Here is a 17,959-nt window from a genome sequence, read left to right as displayed (position 1 = left end):
GGAGCACCGCACTGTCGGAGGGGCGGTACTGAGGGAGCGCCGCACTGTCGGAGGGGCGGTACTGAGGGAGCGCCGCACTGTCGGAGGGGCAGTACTGAGGGAGTGCCGCACTGTCGGAGATGCCGTCTTTCATTTGAAACGTTAAACCTGAGGCCCCCTCTGCCCTCTCAAGTGGGCGTAAAAAGGTCTCTCGGCACTATTTCGAAGAAGAGCAGGGGGAGTTCTCCCCGGTGTCCTGGGACCAATATTTATTCCTCGATCAACATCACTAAAACAGATTATCTGGGTCATTATCACATTGCTGTGTGTGGGAGCTTGCTGTGCGCAAATTGAGCTGCCGCGTTTCCTACATTACAACAGTGACCACACTTTAAAAGTACTTCATTGGCTGTAAAGCGCTTTGGAACATCATGAGGTGAGAAAAGGTGCTATAGAAATGCAGTGGGCTCCAGTGATACAATGGGTTCCAGTGATGTCACGTATTCCAGTGATGTAGTGTGATGCAGTGGGTTCCAGTGATACAGTGGGATACAGTGATGTAGCGTGTTCCAGTGGGTTTTAGTGATGTGGGTTCCACTGATACAGTGGGTTCCCATGATGTGGGTTCCACTGATACAGTGGGTTCCCATGATGTAGCATGTTCTAGTGATACAGTGGGTTCCAGTGATACAGTGGGCTCCCGTGATGTAGCATGCTCCAGTGATGCAGTGGGTTCCCATGATACAGTGGGTTCCAGTGATAGTGTGCTCCCGTGATGTAGCATGCTCCTGTGATACAGTGGGTTCCCGTGATACAGTGGGTTCCAGTGATGCAGTAGGTTCCAGTGATACAGTGGGTCCCAGTGATACAGTGGGTTCGAATGGAGCCAGACAGAGAGGAATGATTCCCTTTGGCCAGTGACCGATTGACACAATCCGGCAACTATCCTGCCGCCTGTGGGTCTATAAACCCGTGCATTTCCGGGCCTGTCTTTACTAACAAGCTCTAACACCTTGTACCTTTATGTATCCTGCAATACTCGCTCCTTTTAATAAAAACTTATAAAGAGGGTCTCCTTCAAGTGACTGCGTCGTGTGTCATTGCAACGGTCCCGATAGAGCGAGCGAACGTATTATTCTCCCGTCACACTGAAGCCAGTGCTCGTCCTGCCGTTCACGCTCAGTAGGACAGTCACTCGATAAATGGTCCAGAACAGGAACCTTGGCTCTGAGGTCAATCAAACAGCCCACCTCACACTGGGCAGCCAGATCTCTGGAAATTAATGGCTAGACCAGCGTTCCATTCTCCCCACCCACTCCCCATATCCCCCAACCCCACCCTCTCCCCATATGCGCCTGCTGCCATTGTCCTTCTCGGGGGTAGAGGTCGCGGGTCTGGGAGGTGCTGCTGAAGAAGCCTTGGCGAGTTGCCGCGGTGCATCTTGTAGACGGTGCACACTGCAGCCACGGTGCGCCGGTGGTGGAGGGAGTGAGTGTTGAAGGTGGTGGGTAGCGTGTCGATCGAGCGGCCTGCTTTGTCCTGGATGGTGTCGAGCTTCTCGAGTGTTGTTGGAGCTGCAACTCATCCAGGCAAGTGGAGAGTGTTCCATCACACTCCCGATCCCACCTCCTCACCCTATCCCCAACCCCATCTCATAGAAACATAGAAAATAGGTGCAGGAGCAGGCCATTCGGCCCTTCGAGCCTGCACCTCCATTCAATAAGATCATGGCTGATCATGCAACTTCAGTACCCCTTTCCTGCTTTCTCTCCATACCCCTTGATCCCTTTAGCCGTAAGGGCCACATCTAACTCCCTTTTGAATATATCCAACGAACTGGCCTCAACAACTCTCTGCGGTAGAGAATTCCACAGGTTCACAACTCTCTGAGTGAAGAAGTTTCTCCTCATCTCGGTCCTAAATGGCTTACCCCTTATCCTTAGACTGTGACCCCTGGTTCTGGACTTCCCCAACATCGGGAACATTCTTCCTGCATCTAACCTGTCCAATCCCGTCAGAATTTTATATGTTTCTATGAGATCCCTTCTCATTCTTCTAAACACCAGTGAATACAGGCCCAGTCGATCCAGTCTTTCTTCATATGTCAGTCCTGTCATCCCAGGAATCAGTCTGGTGAACCTTCGCTGCACTCCCTCAATAGCAAGAATGTCCTTCCTCAGATTAGGGGACCAAAACTGAACACAATACTCAAGGTGTGACCTCACCAAGGCCCTGTACAACTGTAGTAAGACCTCCCTGCTCCTATACTCAAATCCCCTAGCTACGAAGGCCAACATACCATTTACCTTCTTCACCGCCTGCTGTACCTGCATGCAACTTTCAATGACTGATGTAGCATGACACCCAGGTCTCGTTGCACCTCCCCTTTTCCTAATCTGTCACCATTCAGATAAATATCCCTCAAGCTCCCCATATCCCCCAACCCTACCTTATCACCATACGCTGCAATCCTCTCTTGAAACACACCCAATTGCTTATTGACCCATTTACCTTGTCTGTTTCAGTGATCCCTCGCTGGTAATTTATTCAACTACCGAATGACGCTCTGAGTGATCAATTTCCCGACTTCCCGTAGCTCCAAACTCGCTTGCGTTTAACCTCGTTTCCCCCCCGCAATGAGGAACAGATTGAACCAGTTCCATTTCCTTCGCTAGCTCGGGATCGCCACTCTCCCGAGACAAACTCGCTCAAACCTCCTTAACTTGCACAAAGTTGAAATTACCCAAAGTCCAACGGACGTGACCGATATCTCGATTAGGAACAGGAGGAGGCCCATTCAGCAGCTCGAGTCTGTTACTCAGGAACAGGAGGAGGCCCATTCAGCCCCTCGAGCCTGTTACACAGGAACAGGAGGAGGCCCATTCAGCCCCTCGAGTCTGTTACGCAGGAACAGGAGGAGGCCCATTCAGCCCCTCAAGTCCGTTACACAGGAACAGGAGGAGGCCCATTCAGCCCTTCGAGTCTGTTACGCAGGAACAGGAGGAGGCCCATTCAGCCCCTCGAGCCTGTTACACAGGAACAGGAGGAGGCCCATTCAGCCCCTCGAGCCTGTTCTGCCATTCAATCTGACCATGGCTAATCCTGTATCCTAACTCCATAAGAACATAAGAAATAGGAGCAGGAGTCGGCCATACGGCCCCTCGAGCCTGCTCCGCCATTTAATACGATCATGGACTCAGCTCCACTTCCCCGCCTGCTCCCCATAACCCCTTATCGGTTAAGAAACTGTCTATCTCTGTCTTAAATTTATTCAATGTCCCGGCTTCCACAGCTCTCTGAAGCAGCGAATTCCACAGATTTACAACCCTCCGAGAGAAGAAATTTCTCCTCATCTCAGTTTTAAATGGGTGGCCCCTTATTCTAAGACCATGCCCCCTAGTTCTAGTCTCCCCCATCAGTGGAAACATCCTCTCTGCATCCACCTTGTCAAGCCCCCCTCATAATCTTACACGTTTCGATAAGATCACCTCTCATTCTTCTGAACTCCAATGAGCAGAGGCCCAACCTGCTCAACCTTTCCTCATAAGTCAAGCCCCCTCATCTCCGGAATCAACCGAGTGAACCTTCTCTGAACTGCCTCCAAAGCCTTGGTTCCGTAACCTTTAATCTGTTACCCAACAAAAATCTGAGTTTTGACATTTTCAATTGACTGCTTCCCCAGCCTCAGCTTTTGGGGGAGAGAGTTGCAGATTCCCCGCTCCCCTTTATGTGAAGAAGTGTTTCTTGACATCAACCCTGCACGGCCTGGCTCGAGCCTTAAGGTTACATCCCCTTCATTGGCTGTAAAGCGTTTTGAGACGTCCGGTGGTCGAGAAAGGCGCTTTGTAAATGCAACTCCTTCTTGAATATGCAATTAAACAATCTTAAATATTTTTTTAAAAAAAGACTTTATTGCCGAATCCAGAGCCATTATTAAAACATAGTTACACAACACGATTCAGTGACAAATATGTACAAACATTACATTTATTCAGCAATGTCTACTTTACAATATTGACAACCCGTGTAATAATACCGTCCATCGGTTTTTCTCAAAAGAAAATTGGTTGCAGCTTTTGCGTTCCTCTTCCCGACCCCCCCCCCCCCATCTTCCCGTCAGGGCGCCGACAGTCCGCTGGGGGGTGCGGCTTGTGGCCAGTTCCGCCTCCCGTGCCTCGCCAGGCGGCGCGCTATTCGGCTATGGGGGGCCTCACTTCCCCCCCACCCCCGCCGCGGGAACTTGGCCAGAGCTGGTTTTAAACCCGGCGCTGCGGGCAAGCGACGACGACGAAGCAACGCAACACCCCTCTCGCTCGTCCCCACCCACCTGCACCCCACTCCCATCCCCTCCCTCCCTCCCTCCGCCTACTCCACCCGCCTCCTCCTGCCCCCGAAGGCGGCCGACACGCTGCGCACGATGCCCCGCAGCCCCGCCGCCCTCCGGGACGCCGCCCTGGACTGGCGCACCAGCGCCAGCAGGCGGTGGAAGGCCAGCAGCGCGCCGTGATGGGCCTCGGCGGCCGAGACCTCCAGGAAGGCGCAGCCGGCGACGCCAGCCGCCAGCACCTTGCCCTCCTCGGCCGACACGGCCCGCCGGTGGCTGAGGTCCCGTTTGTTGCCCACCAGCACCGCCGGCCGCCCTCCTCCTCCTCCCCCCCTCCCCCCCGCCGACCCCCGCAGCCACGCCACCTGCCCCCGCGCCACCTCGAAGCTGGCCCGGTCGCAGATGCTGTAGACCACCACGAAGCCGTCCGCCCAGCGCATCTGCTGCTCGCTCGGGTGAGCCGTCACCTCGGAGTTCTGCGGGGGAGAGAGAGAGAGAGAAAAGAAAAGCTCAAACGATCTGGTCTTCCACAAGCACGTTTAGCCCCCCCACCCGCCACGCCCAAGTGAGTGAGCCGGCACAGTCAGACAGACAGGCTATTCGCCCTTGGGGTGCATCGCGGCCCCGCCGAAACTGTCCTCGTTGGATTCCCGTACGCACGACAGGAGGCGCTGGTCAGCGATCAGCTCCGCCCCTGCCTCTGCACCCCTCTGCCCGACACACTGGGGGTCAATCAATACAGAAGATGATAAGAAATAGGAGCAGGAGTCGGCCATTTGACCCCCCGAGCCTGCTCCGCCTTTCAATATCATGGTTGATCTGATCCTGGCCTCAACTCCACTTCCCCGCCTGCTCCTCATAACCCTGCACTCCCTTATCGTTCAATGATCTGTCTATCTCCGCCTTAAATATATTCAATGTCCCAGCCTCCACAGCTCTCTGGGGCAGAGAATTCCACAGATTTACAACCCTCTGAGAGAAGAAATTCCTCCTCATCTCAGTTTTAAATGGGCGGCCCCTTATTCTGAGACTATGTGCCCCCTAGTTCTAGTCTCCCCCACGAGGGGAAACAGCCTCTCTGCATCCACCGTGTCAAGCCCCGTCAGAAAACCCTTTTTTGTGGATTCAAGCCTCACTCCAGGGACTTGAGCACATAAATCCAGGCTGACACTCCGAGGCGGTACTGAGGGAGCGCCGCACTGTCGGAGGGGCGGTACTGAGGGAGCGCCGCACTGTCGGAGGGGCGGTACTGAGGGAGCGCCGCACTGTCGGAGGGGCGGTACTGAGGGAGCGCCGCACTGTCGGAGGGGCGGTACTGAGGGAGCGCCGCACTGTCGGAGGGGCGGTACTGAGGGAGCGCCGCACTGTCGGAGGGGCGGTACTGAGGGAGCGCCGCACTGTCGGAGGGGCGGTACTAAGGGAGCGCCGCACTGTCGGAGGAGCGGTACTGAGGGAGCGCCGCACTGTCGGAGGGGCGGTACTGAGGGAGCGCCGCACTGTCGGAGGGGTGGTACTGAGGGAGCGCCGCACTGTCGGAGGGGCGGTACTGAGGGAGCGCCGCACTGTCGGAGGGGCGGTACTGAGGGAGCGCCGCACTGTCGGAGGGGCGGTACTGAGGGAGTGCTGCACTGTCGGAGGGGCGGTACTGAGGGAGTGCCGCACTGTCGGAGGGGCCGTCTTTCAGATGAGACGTTAAACAGAGGCCCCGTCTGCCCTCTCAGGTGGATGTAAAAGATCCCACAGCATCCTTTTGAAGACGACCAGGGGGAGTTCTCCCCGGTGTCCTGGGGCCAATATTTATCCCTCGGCCAAAAAACAGATGATCTGGGTCATTATTGCTGTGTGTGGGAGCTTGCTGTGCGCAAATTGGCTGCTGCGTTTCCCACATTACAACAGTGACCACACTTCAAAAAGTACTTCATTGGCTGTAAAGCGCTTTGGGGACGTCCGGTGGCCGTGAAAGGCGCTATACAAATGCAAGTCTTTCCATCGTGATTTTTTGAACAGCTCTTGTCAAATCTCCACCTTAACCTTGTCCGCTCGCAGGAGAACTCCCCCAGCTTCTCCAGTCGCCCCACATCACTGAAGTCACCCCGCCCCGGGACCGTTCTAGTGCATCGCCTCCGCTCCCTCGCCAAGGCTTTGCCGGCCTTCCTAAAGTGCGCGGAGTGCAGACCTGGACACGATGCGCTGAATTTGAAACTGTGAATTGCAAATAATTACCTGTGGATACAGTGAATCCCAGATGTTGAAGCAGATCTCTGTCCCGTCCACGGCCACATTGTGGGTATAAACGGTCTCTGTGGGTGAAAAGTGATGTATCTGTAAAATAATCTCCGTCAACGTTCCCCCGCTGGACCCCCCCTTCAAACTTTCGAAAAGCGACTGTAAATCGCGAATTCCGCTTACCGATATCGCCGTATTCGCCGATAAATCTTCTGGTGATGAAACGTACAGCAAGAGCTGGAAACCGAAATAAAAACTCCTTTAGAAATGGGGCAGATCGCAGCAACAACCAAGTGCGTTTATATAGCGCCTTTAGAACAACGAAACGTCCCAAGGCAAGTCACAGGATCAATAAATCTGACAGCGAGCCCCGTGAGTAGAATCGAGCGCAGGTGACCTAAAACTTGGTCAAAGAGGAAGGTTTTGAGGAGCCTCTTGAAGGAGAAAAGGGTTGGTTGAGGCACTTTGGGACATCCGGTGATCGTGAAAGGAACTTTAGAAATACAAGTCTTTCTTGTTAAGCACCGATTGACTCCGACACCACGTTGCAAAGACCAGTTCGAGAATTGGTTCGAAGCTTTGCTCACCCAGCTGGGTGGGACTGTGCTTGCCTGGTTCTAACTCACACCGAGTCCCGCTCACCCATCACCCCCTGTGCTCACTGTCCCGTGTCCTAACTCACACCCAGTCCCGCTCACCCATCACCCCCTGTGCTCACTGCCCCGTGTTCTAACTCGCACCGAGTCCCGCTCACCCATCACCCCCTGTGCTCGCTGCCCCATGTCCTAACTCACACCCAGTCCCGCTCACCCATCACCCCCTGTGCTCACTGCCCCGTGTCCTAACTCACACCCAGTCCCACTCACCCATCACCCCCTGTGCTCACTGACCCCGTGTCCTAACTCACACCGAGTCCCGCTCACCCATCACCCCCTGTGCTCACTGCCCCCGTGTCCTAACTCGCACCGAGTCCTGCTCACCCATCACCCCCTGTGCTCGCTGCCCCCGTGTCCTAACTCGCACAGAGTCCCACTCACCCATCACCCCTTGTGCTCGCTGCCCCATGTTCTAACTCGCACCGAGTCCCACTCACCCATCACCCCCTGTGCTCACTGCCCCCGTGTCCTAACTCGCACCCAGTCCCGCTCACCCATCACCCCCTGTGCTCGCTGACCTGCATTGCCTCCTGGTTAAGCAACGCTTCAATTTCAAAATTCTAATACTTGTTTTCAAATCCCTCCATGGCCCTGGCTCCCTCCCTATCTCTGTAACCTCTTCCAGCCCCTACACCCGTCCCTATCACTGTAACCTCCTCCAGCCCCTACACCCCTCCCTATCTCAAACCCCCTCTAGCCCCGACACCCCTCCCTATCTTTGTAACCTCCTCCAGCCCTACACACCTCCCTATCTCTGTAACCCCCTCCAGCCCCACAACCCCCCGAGATGTCTGCGCTCCTCCAATGCTACCCTCTTCTGAGTATCCCTGATTATAATCGCTCCACCATCGGCGGCCGTGCCTTCTGGTGCCTGGGCCCTAAGCTCTGGAACTCCCTCCCTAAACCTCTCCGCCTCTCTACCTCTCTTTCATCCTTCAAGAAGCTCCTTAAAACCGACCTCTTTGAACAAGCACCTGCTCTAATTTCTCCTTAAGCGGCTCGGTGTCAAATGTTCAGCGCATAATCCTTGGGACGTTCCACTAAGTTAAAGCGCTGTATCAGTACAAGTTGGTTCTGTCTTTTAAATGCAAGATTTCGTAAGTTCCTGGTCAGGGCGCTTAGGCAGGAATTGAACCTTGCATCCCAGAAAAATAAAAAAAAACAACTAGATTACCTGATTTCCCAACGTGGTCAGCACCCAGGATGAGGAAGTTCACTGTCAGTTTCTGCTGGGTGCATTCCGGATGCTTCATGTGCAAAACTATCTTTTGCAAGTATCGATGTCGCTGGCGAGCGGGCTGACAGGTTCAACAGGCAGCAGACTGGTACAAAGTCTTCTTATTCCTGCTCTCGCACTCACCCACACACAGTCCCTTTTATACCACAAGCTCCAGACACAGACGGTCCAAGTACTTAGTGAGTGACAGTCTCACCATCCAATGCCTGTTCCACGTGAGACCATCACAGCTCCGATCCCTCGTCCAATCCCACAACTGCACCTCAGTGTCCCCGAGACCAACTTTTAACTCTTTGCTTCCAACTTTATTACAATGTGCAGCTGGGAGTACTAAAAGCTGGCTGACACTCCCCAGGTTAAGTGTCTGGAGTGTCCCCCAGATCGGGGGGGCACTTGATCTAATGTTTATTTTGCTCCCCCCCCAAAAGAGTTGACAATCCCAGTGCAGTGCTGAGGGAGCACCGCACTGTCGGAGGGGCAGCTCTGAGGGAGCACCGCACTGTCGGAGGGGCAGCTCTGAGGGAGCACCGCACTGTCGGAGGGGCAGCTCTGAGGGAGCGCCGCACTGTCGGAGGGACAGCTCTGAGGGAGCGCTGCACTGTCGGAGGGGCAGTACTGAGGGAGTGCCGCACTGTCGAAGGGACAGTGCTGAGGGAGTGCCGCACTATCGGAGCTGGCCTCTTTCGGATGAGACGTTAAACCGAGGCCCCGTCTGCTCGCTCATTTTGAGGTAAAAGATCCCAGGGCCACGATTGGAAGAAGAGCAGGGGGAGTTTTCCCCGGTGTCCTGGGGCCAATATTTATTCCTCAACCAACATCACTAAAACAGATGATCTGGGTCATTATCACATTGCTGTGTGTGGGAGCTTGCTGTGCACAAATAGGCTGCTGCGGTTCCCACAATACTACAGTGACTACACTCAAAAAAAAAAGCACTTCATTGGCTGTAAAGCACTTTGGGACGTCCTGACGGGGTGAAAGGCGCTATATAAATGTAAGTCTTGCTTTGATAAAAGTGCAAAAGAACCAGAAGGGGAGATGAGGAGAATGTTTTTACGCAGCGAGTTATTGTGATCGGGAACGCGCTGCCTGAAAGGGCGGTGGGAACAGATTGAATAGTAACTTTCAAAAGACAAATTGGATAAATACTTGAAGAGGAGAAACGTGCCGGGCTGTGGGGAAAGAGCAGGGGGGAGTGGGACTGATTGGATCGCTCTGTCACAGAGCCAGCACAGGCTCGATGGGCCCAATGGCCTCCTCCTGTGCTATGAGATCCTGTGGGTCAAAATCCCGGAACTCCCTCCCTAACAGCACTGTGGGAGCACCTTCACCACACGGACTGCAGCGGTTCAAGAAGGCGGTTCACCACCACCTTCTCAAGGGGCAATTAGGGATGGGCAATAAATGCCGGCCTTGCTAGTGAGAATGAATGGAGGGAAAATAATTATCCCAGTGACATTAATTATCCCAATGGCAATAATTATCCCAGTGACAGGAATTGTCCCAATGACAATAATTGTCCCAGTGACAATAATTATCCCAATGACAATAATTATCCCAATGACAACAATTATTCCAATGATAATAATTGTCCCAGTGACAATAATTATCCCAATGACAATAATTGTCCCAGTGACAATAATTATCCCAGCCCAGTGACAATAATTGTCCCACTGACAATAATTATCCCAGTGACAATAATTATCCCAGCCCAGTGACAATAATTGTCCCAGTGACAATAATTATCCCGCTGACAATAATTGTCCCAGTGACAATAATTATCCCACTGACAATAATTGTCCCAGTGACAATAATTATCCCACTGACAATAATTGTCCCAGTGACAATAATTATTCCAGTGACAATAATTATCCCAGCCCACTGACAATAATTGTCCCAGTGATATTTCTCTGCAGTGAAGGGTCCCTTCTCCTAATTCCTATCCGGGGACTCCAGCCGGGAAATGCGCGAATGTCGGGGCGAGTTGGCAGTGCGGTGACGCCTTCCGCAGTCAAATGGCCGCCCATGTTGCTCACTGCCCGGGCTCACGCATCAACACGGCCCGCTGGGGTGAGTTCGCAACAGGGTGCTCGGTACATAAGAAATAGGAGCAGGAGTCAGCCATTCGGCCCCTCGAGCCTGCTCCGCCATTCAATAAGATTATGGCTGATCTGGTCTTGGCCTCAACTCCACTTCCCCGCCCGCTCCCCATAACCCTTCACTCCCTTATCGCTCAAAAATCTGTCTATCTCCACCTTAAATATATTCAATGACCCAGCCCCCACAGCTCTCTGGGGCAGAGAATTCCACAAATTTACAACCCTCAGAGAAGAAATTCCTCCTCATCTTCATCTTAAATGGGTAACCCCTTATTCTGAGACTATGCCCCCTAGTTCTAGATTCCCCCACGAGAGGAAACATCCTCTCTGCATCTACCCTGTCCAGCCCCCTCAGAATCTTATACGCTTCAATAAGATCGCCTCTCATTCTTTTAAACTCCAATGGGTACAGGTCCGACCTGCTCAACCTTTCTTCATAAGACAATCCCCTCATCTCAGGAATCAACCGAGTGAACCTTCTCTGAACAGCCTCCAATGCAATAATATCCCTCCTTAAATGCGGAGACCAAAACTGTACGCGGTACTCCAGGTGTGGCCTCACCAATACCCTGTACAGTTGTAGCAAGACTTCCCTGCTTTTATACTCCATCCCTCTTGCAATAAAGGCCAACATTCCATTTGCCTTCCTGATCACTTAACGGAGAGGAGGCAACCCGTACCTCAGTGAGAGTCAGCACCTTCAGGAGAATAGGGGAGCGGAAATTAGGGAGAAGTTTGAACAAGAAATATGGTAGAGTGTTTGGTAATGGGCATTCAATGACATCACCCAATGGTGACATCATCGATCAGCATCGACTCATAGTTTGGCCAACATCGCTCTCTGCTGGACATTCCACGACACAGCAGCCCACCTCCCAGTTGTATTTCTCCAACAATTCTCCTTTACACATCACACAATATAGATATTGAATATATACTGGAGGTCTTTGGAGCGTCTTAAAGGAAAAGAGAGAGAGGCGGAGAGGTTTAGGGAGGGAGTTCCCGAGCTCGGAGCCCAGGCAGCTGAAGGCACGGCCACCGATGGTGGAGCAACAGAAATCGGGGATGCTCAAGGGGGCAGAATTGGAGGAGCGCAGAGATCTCGGGGGATTGTGGGGCTGGAGATTCCAGAGATAGGGAAGGGTGTAGGGGCTGGAGGAGGTTACAGAGATAGGGAGTGGTGTTGGGGCTGGAGGAGGTTAGAGAGATAGGGAGGGGTGTAGAGGCTGGAGGTGGTTACAGAGATAGGGAGTGGTGTTGGGCGAGATAGGGAGGGGTGTAGAGGTTGGAGGTGGTTACAGAGATAGGGAGGGGTGTAGGGGCTGGAGGAGGTTATAGAGATAGGGAGGGGTGTAGGGGCTTGAGGGGGTTACAGAGATAGGGAGGGGTATAGGGGCTGGAGGAGGTTACAGAGATAGGGAGAGGTGTAGGGGCTGGAAGAGGTTACAGAGATAGGGAGGGGTGTAAGGCTGGAGGAGGTTACAGAGATAGGGAGGGGTGTAGGGCTGGAGGAGGTTACAGAGATAGGGAGGGGTGTAGGGGCTGGAGGTTATAGAGATAGGGAGGGGTGTAGGGGCTTGAGGGGGTTACAGAGATAGGGAGGGGTGTAGGGGCTGGAGGAGGTTACAGAGATAGGGAGGGATGTAGGGGCTGGAGGGGGTTACAGAGATAGGGAGGGGTGTAGGGGCTGGAGGAGGTTACAGAGATAGGGAGAGGTGTAGGGGCTGGAGGAGGTTACAGAGATAGGGAGCGGTGTTGGGGCTGGAGGAGGTTACAGAGATAGGGAGGGGTGTAGGGACTGGAGGAGGTTACAGAGATAGGGAGAGGTGTAGGGGCTGGAGGAGGTTACAGAGATAGGGAGGGGTGTAGGGGCTGGAGGAGGTTACAGAGATAGGGAGGGGTGTAGGGGCTGGAGGAGGTTACAGAGATAGGGAGGGGTGTAGGGCATGAAGGCCGCGAGCATACCGGTGGACACCGCGTGCTCCATCTCCAGGGACACCCTGGCTCGGATGTAACCGCGGAAGAGAGGCAGGCAGTCGGGCTGAACGACCCCCTCGACCGCCTGCTGCCTGGACCGGCTGATGGCCCCCTTGGCCAGGCCCAGGAGCAGTCCTACGAGGAGGCCCTCGGACCTGCCCGCTCCCCTCTGCACATGGTGCCCAAAGATCAGGAGTGTGGGACCGACGTGCAGCCAGAATATGAGGAGCAGCCCCTTCAGATATTGGAAGAGTGGCTGCAACCTCACACATTCGACATAAACGTGGAACACGGACTCCTCCAGACTCCACAGCTCTGCAAACCTGTGCTCACACTCTCAGCGATAGACATCACAGTGGGATCCATTCTGGGAGACACAGGCAGCAGAACTCTCACTCTTCCTGGGGAACTCTGCAGATTTGGGACTTCTGTCAAAAATAATTCATTTGCCGGATGTGGCCGTCGCTGGCAAGGCCTGCATTTATTGTCCATCCTTAATCACCCCTCGAGTGGCTGGCGAGGTCATTTCAGAGGGCAGTTAAGAGGCAACTACCTACAGGGCCCTGGTGAGGCCACACCCGGAGTATTGTGCACAGTTTGGGTCTCCTTACCTAAGGAACGACATACTTGCCATAGAGGGAGTGCAGCAAAGATGATTCCATCAACCAGACTGACTCCTGGGATGGAGGGATTGTCCTATGAGGAGAGATTGAGTCGACTCGGCTTATATTCTCTCGAGTTTAGAAGAATGAGCGGTGATCTCATTGAAACATACAAAATTCTGACTGGGCTTGACAGGGTAGATGCAGGGAGGCTGTTTCCCCCGGGCTGGGGAGTCTAGAACCAGGGGTCACACAGTCTCAGAATCCAATGTTTCAATGAGATCGCCGCTCAGTCTTCTAAACCCCAGAGAGTAAAGGCCCAGCTTACTCAATCTCTCTTCATAGGACAACCCTCTCACCCCAGGGATCAGTCCAGTGAACCTTCGTTGCACTCCTTCCAAACATTTATTTTTTTAATGGGTCGCAGGCTGAGGGAGATGGATGGAAGGGTGGAGGAGATGCATCCTGCTGCTTGACAAAAATGTGGCAACAGGAAGCAAGATTCGGCAGACAGGAAGTGTGTGTTGATGTATGATTTTTATTATCGATGAAAGTTGCAGGTTATGTTCAACACTGAGACTAAATGTTATTCCATTGCATGTGTAAGAGTGATCTAGGCTGGGCACAATTCCCACAGCACGTGGGTGAATGGTGTGATTGAGCGACACCAGGCCAGTCGGCGATTCTGCTGCAGCGCCACCTGCTGGCGGGAGGCCTTGATCGCAGCGTGACGTGTTTACATAGGAATGCCCCATTCTAAATCGGGAGGTCAGAATTTCTCGCGGGAAATTGGCGGGAATGGCGTCCCGGGTGCCCCGGTTATGTCGAGGGGTAGCTGCTCAGGTGGGGGCTTTCCTCCGGCCAGCCCCTCCAGTTGCTCCCTCTCGAACCGGAACAAGTGCCAACCTTCAGCTTTGGTCATGTCATCCGCACCCTTGGCGATGTAGAATTCGATGCTCGGTCTGTTCTCATTCAGCACGACAAATTGCAAAGAGGAGCACTTGTTCTGTATCGCGATCTAGCAGGGAACAGGGCAGGTACAGCACGGGGTTAGATACAGAGTAAAGCTCCCTCTACACTGTCCCATCAAACACTCCCAGGGCAGGTACAGCACGGGGTTAGATACAGAGTAAAGCTCCCTCTACACTGTCCCATCAAACACTCCCAGGGCAGGTACAGGGGGTTAGATACAGATTAAAGCTCCCTCTACACTGTCCCATCAAACACTCCCAGGGCAGGTACAGCACGGGGTTAGATACAGAGTAAAGCTCCCTCTACACTGTCCCATCAAACACTCCCAGGGCAGGTACAGGGGGTTAGATACAGAGTAAAGCTCCCTCTACACTGTCCCATCAAACACTCCCAGGTCAGGTGCAGCACGGGGTTAGATACAGAGTAAAGCTCCCTCTACACTGTCCCATCAAACACTCCCAGGATAGGTACAGGGGGTTAGATACAGAGTAAACCTCCCTCTACACTGTCCCATCAAACACTCCCAGGGCAGGTACAGGGGGTTAGATACAGAGTAAAGCTCCCTCTACACTGTCCCATCAAACACTCCCAGGGCAGGTACAGCACGGGGTTAGATACAGAGTAAAGCTCCCTCTACACTGTCCCATCAAACACTCCCAGGACAGGTACACACGGATTGTCGCTCTCCCCATGGATTAGGTTGGGACGAGTTGGGTAACACAGAGCTGCCCTCCCCGCTTCCAGTCAATATATTTACCTCCGCGATTCTCCGCAGAAACTCACCGCCGATTCCTTTGCCTGAAACAGAAGGGGAGGTGGTTACATCTGTGAAGAATGCCTGAATCTCCGCGGCAGACTGAGAGAGTTCCCAACCCAGGTCCCCCGCGCCCCACCCAATCCAAAACCTACGATCTCTGGAGAAACCGAGCTAATCACAAGTGAGGTTACGCATTCCCGGGATGTGGGCGTCGCTGGCAAGGCCGGCATTTATTGCCCGTCCCTAATTGCCCCTCGAGAAGGTGGTGGTGAGCCGCCTTCTTGAATCGCTGCAGTCCGTGTAGTGAAGGTGCTCCCACAGTGCTGTTAGGGAGGGAGTTCCAGGATTGTGACCCAGCGACGATGAAGGAATGGCCAATATATTTCCAAGTCGGGATGGTGTGTGACTGGGAGGGGAACGTGGAGGTGGTGGTGTTCCCATGAGCCTGCTGCACAGATATCTCAGAGGGTTGTGGAGGCTGGAGGTGGTTACAGAGATAGGGAGGGGTGTAGGGCTGGAGGAGGTTACAGAGATAGGGAGGGGTGTAGGGGCTGGAGGAGGTTACAGAGACAGGGAGGGGTGTAGGGGCTGGAGGAGGTTACAGAGGTAGCGAGGGGCATAGGGGCTGGAGGAGGTTACAGAGACAGGGGGGGTATAGGGGCTGGAGGAAGTTATAGAGATAGGGAGGGGTGTAGGGGTGGGAGGAGGTTACAGAGATAGGGAGAGGTGTAGGGGCTGGAGGAGGTTACAGAGATAGGAAGGGATGTAGGGGCTGGAGGAAGTTAGAGAGATAGGGAGAGGTGTAGGGATTGGAGGAGGTTACAGAGATAGGGAGGGGTGTAGGGGCTGGAGGAGGTTACAGAGATAGGGAGAGGTGTAGGGGTTGGAGGAGGTTACAGAGATAGGGAGGGGTCTAGGGGCCGGGGGAATGAACGTCACAGATCCACGGCACGGATAGCTGACCGACAGCCGGCTAAAGCCACTCACCGCGGCACTCATCCATGACATAAAGGTCTTCCAGGTAAAGGGCCCGGCCCTTCCACGCGGTGTAGGTGAAAAAGTACATGGCGTAACCCACGATGGTCTGGCCTACGGAAAGAGGGAGAATGCTTCAGTAATCTCCGGGAGATTGGCCCTCGAGCGTGTTCCCAGTGTCGGACTGCCAGCATCCCCAGGGATCGAAGAGTCACGTCTGTCGAGCAAAATCCCCCCGGGAGAAAAATGCTCTCGGGTCATCGATGTGAAGATTGGCGTCAGTCCGCTTGTCCGACGTCCAGCTCTGGCCGAGCAGAGGTTTTCTCCCAATCAAATATTGGGAAGACCGAAGCCATTGTTTTCGGTCTTCGCCACAGACTCCGTTCCCCAGCCACCGACTCCATCCCTCTCCCCCACTCCTGTCTGAGGCTGAACCAGACTGTTCACAACCTCAGTGTCATATTTGACCCTGAAATGAGTTTCCGGCCACATATCCGCAACGTAACCAAAACCGCCTGTTTCCCCCTCCGTAACATCGCCCGTCTCCACCCCTGCCTCAGCTCATCCGCTGCTGAAGCCCTCATCCGTACCTTAGTTACCTCCGGACTTGACTATTCCAACGTACTCCTGGCTGGCCTCCCACATTCTACCCCACGTAAACTCGAGATGATCCAAAACTCGGCTGCCCCCGTGTCCTAACTCGCACCGAGTCCCGCTCACCCATCACCCCCTGTGCTCGCTGCCCCATGTCCTAACTCGCACCGAGTCCCCGCTCACCCATCACCCGCTGTGCTCACTGCCCCCGTGTCCTAACTCGCACGGAGTCCCGCTCACCCATCACCCCCTGTGCTCACTGCCCCATGTCCTAACTCGCACCGAGTCCCGCTCACCCATCACCCGCTGTGCTCACTGCCCCATGTCCTAACTCGCACCGAGTCCCACTCACCCATCACCCGCTGTGCTCACTGCCCCATGTCCTAACTCGCACCGAGTCCCGCTCACACATCACCCTCTGTGCTCGCTGAACTACATTGGCATCTGGTTAAGCAACGCCTCAATTTCAAAATTTGCATCCTTATTTTCAAATCACTCCAGCCCCGACACCCTCCCGATTTCTGTAACCTCCTCCAGCCCCTTCACCCCTCCCTATCTCTGTAACCCCCTCCAGCCCCTTCACCCCTCCCTATCTCTGTAACCTCTTCCAGCCCCTTCACCCCTCCCTATCTCTGTAACCTCCTCCAGCCCCTTCACCCCTCCCTATCTCTGTAACCTCCTCCAGCCCCTTCACCCCTCCTTATCTCTGTAACCTCCTCCAGCCCTGTACCCCTCCCTATCTCTAACCTCCTCCAGCCCATACACTCTCCCTATCTTTGTAACCTCCTCCAGCCCCTTCACCCCTCCCTATCTCTAACCTCCTCCAGCCCCTACGCCCCTCCCTATCTCTGTAACCTCCTCCAGCCCCTACACCCCTCCCTATCTCTGTAACCTCCTCCAGCCCCTACACTCCTCCCTATCTCTGTAACCTCCTCCAGCCCTTACACTCCTCCCTATCTCTGTAACCTCCAGCCCATACACTCTCCCTATCTCTGTAACCTCCTCCAGCCCTTACACTCCTCCCTATCTCTGTAACCTCCAGCCCATACACTCTCCCTATCTCTGTAACCTCCTCCAGCCCATACACTCTCCCTATCTCTGTAACCACCTCCAGCCCATATACTCTCCCTATCTCTGTAACCTCCTCCAGCCCATACACTCTCCCTATCTCTGTAACCTCCTCCAGCCCATACACTCTCCCTATCTCTGTAACCTCCTCCAGAGAGAGTTCGGGACATGGGGGAGGCAGCAGAATTTTGGATGAGATGAAGTTTACAGAGCGTGGAACGTGGGAGGCCGGCCAGGAGAGTGTTGGAATGGTCAGATGAGAAGGAATGCTGGGGCCCCCTCTCCTTTCCCCAACCCTTCCCCTCAACTCCACCGCGCTCGGTCCCGGAGAATCAAACGGTCTCAGTCACCTCGACACGCCAGCTCTGCTGGAACCTCCGCCACAAGGCACTTGTAGAATGGATCAGCGGAGAATCCGTCTGCTCTCAGACCTGTGGGTGGGGAAGGGCAAACCTTCAGTCAGCTGCTGGTGTGGCTGGTCATGTAACCCAAC

General features: G+C 54.1%; 2 protein-coding genes across 2 annotated transcripts in view; both read right to left on the bottom strand.

The window, feature by feature from the left end:
- Nucleotides 1-4,344: 4,344 nt before the first annotated feature.
- Nucleotides 4,345-8,515, bottom strand: LOC139240242 (ras-related and estrogen-regulated growth inhibitor-like protein). Its single transcript, XM_070868725.1, has 4 exons — nucleotides 8,360-8,515; nucleotides 6,713-6,766; nucleotides 6,527-6,603; nucleotides 4,345-4,779 (listed from the first exon to the last, which is right to left on the bottom strand). Exons 1-4 carry the CDS (start codon nucleotides 8,436-8,438, stop codon nucleotides 4,345-4,347), a joined length of 645 nt encoding a protein of 214 aa, XP_070724826.1. The 5' UTR covers nucleotides 8,439-8,515.
- Nucleotides 8,516-13,628: 5,113 nt separating this feature from the next.
- The window catches only part of LOC139240091 (thialysine N-epsilon-acetyltransferase-like), a 6,758-nt gene continuing 2,427 nt past the window's right edge, over nucleotides 13,629-17,959 (bottom strand). Inside the window, exons 3-6 of the mRNA XM_070868467.1 lie at nucleotides 17,817-17,897; nucleotides 15,817-15,918; nucleotides 14,830-14,870; nucleotides 13,629-14,118 (exon numbers count right to left, since the gene is read on the bottom strand). Coding sequence (XP_070724568.1) covers nucleotides 13,870-14,118; nucleotides 14,830-14,870; nucleotides 15,817-15,918; nucleotides 17,817-17,897 — 473 coding nt within the window. The 3' untranslated portion in view covers nucleotides 13,629-13,869. The remainder of the gene's footprint in view (nucleotides 14,119-14,829; nucleotides 14,871-15,816; nucleotides 15,919-17,816; nucleotides 17,898-17,959) is intronic.

Source organism: Pristiophorus japonicus, chromosome 30 (genome assembly GCF_044704955.1).
Source record: "Pristiophorus japonicus isolate sPriJap1 chromosome 30, sPriJap1.hap1, whole genome shotgun sequence".
In the NCBI taxonomy this organism is placed as follows: Eukaryota; Metazoa; Chordata; class Chondrichthyes; family Pristiophoridae; genus Pristiophorus; species Pristiophorus japonicus.
This window is presented reverse-complemented; position numbering and strand designations above follow the sequence as displayed.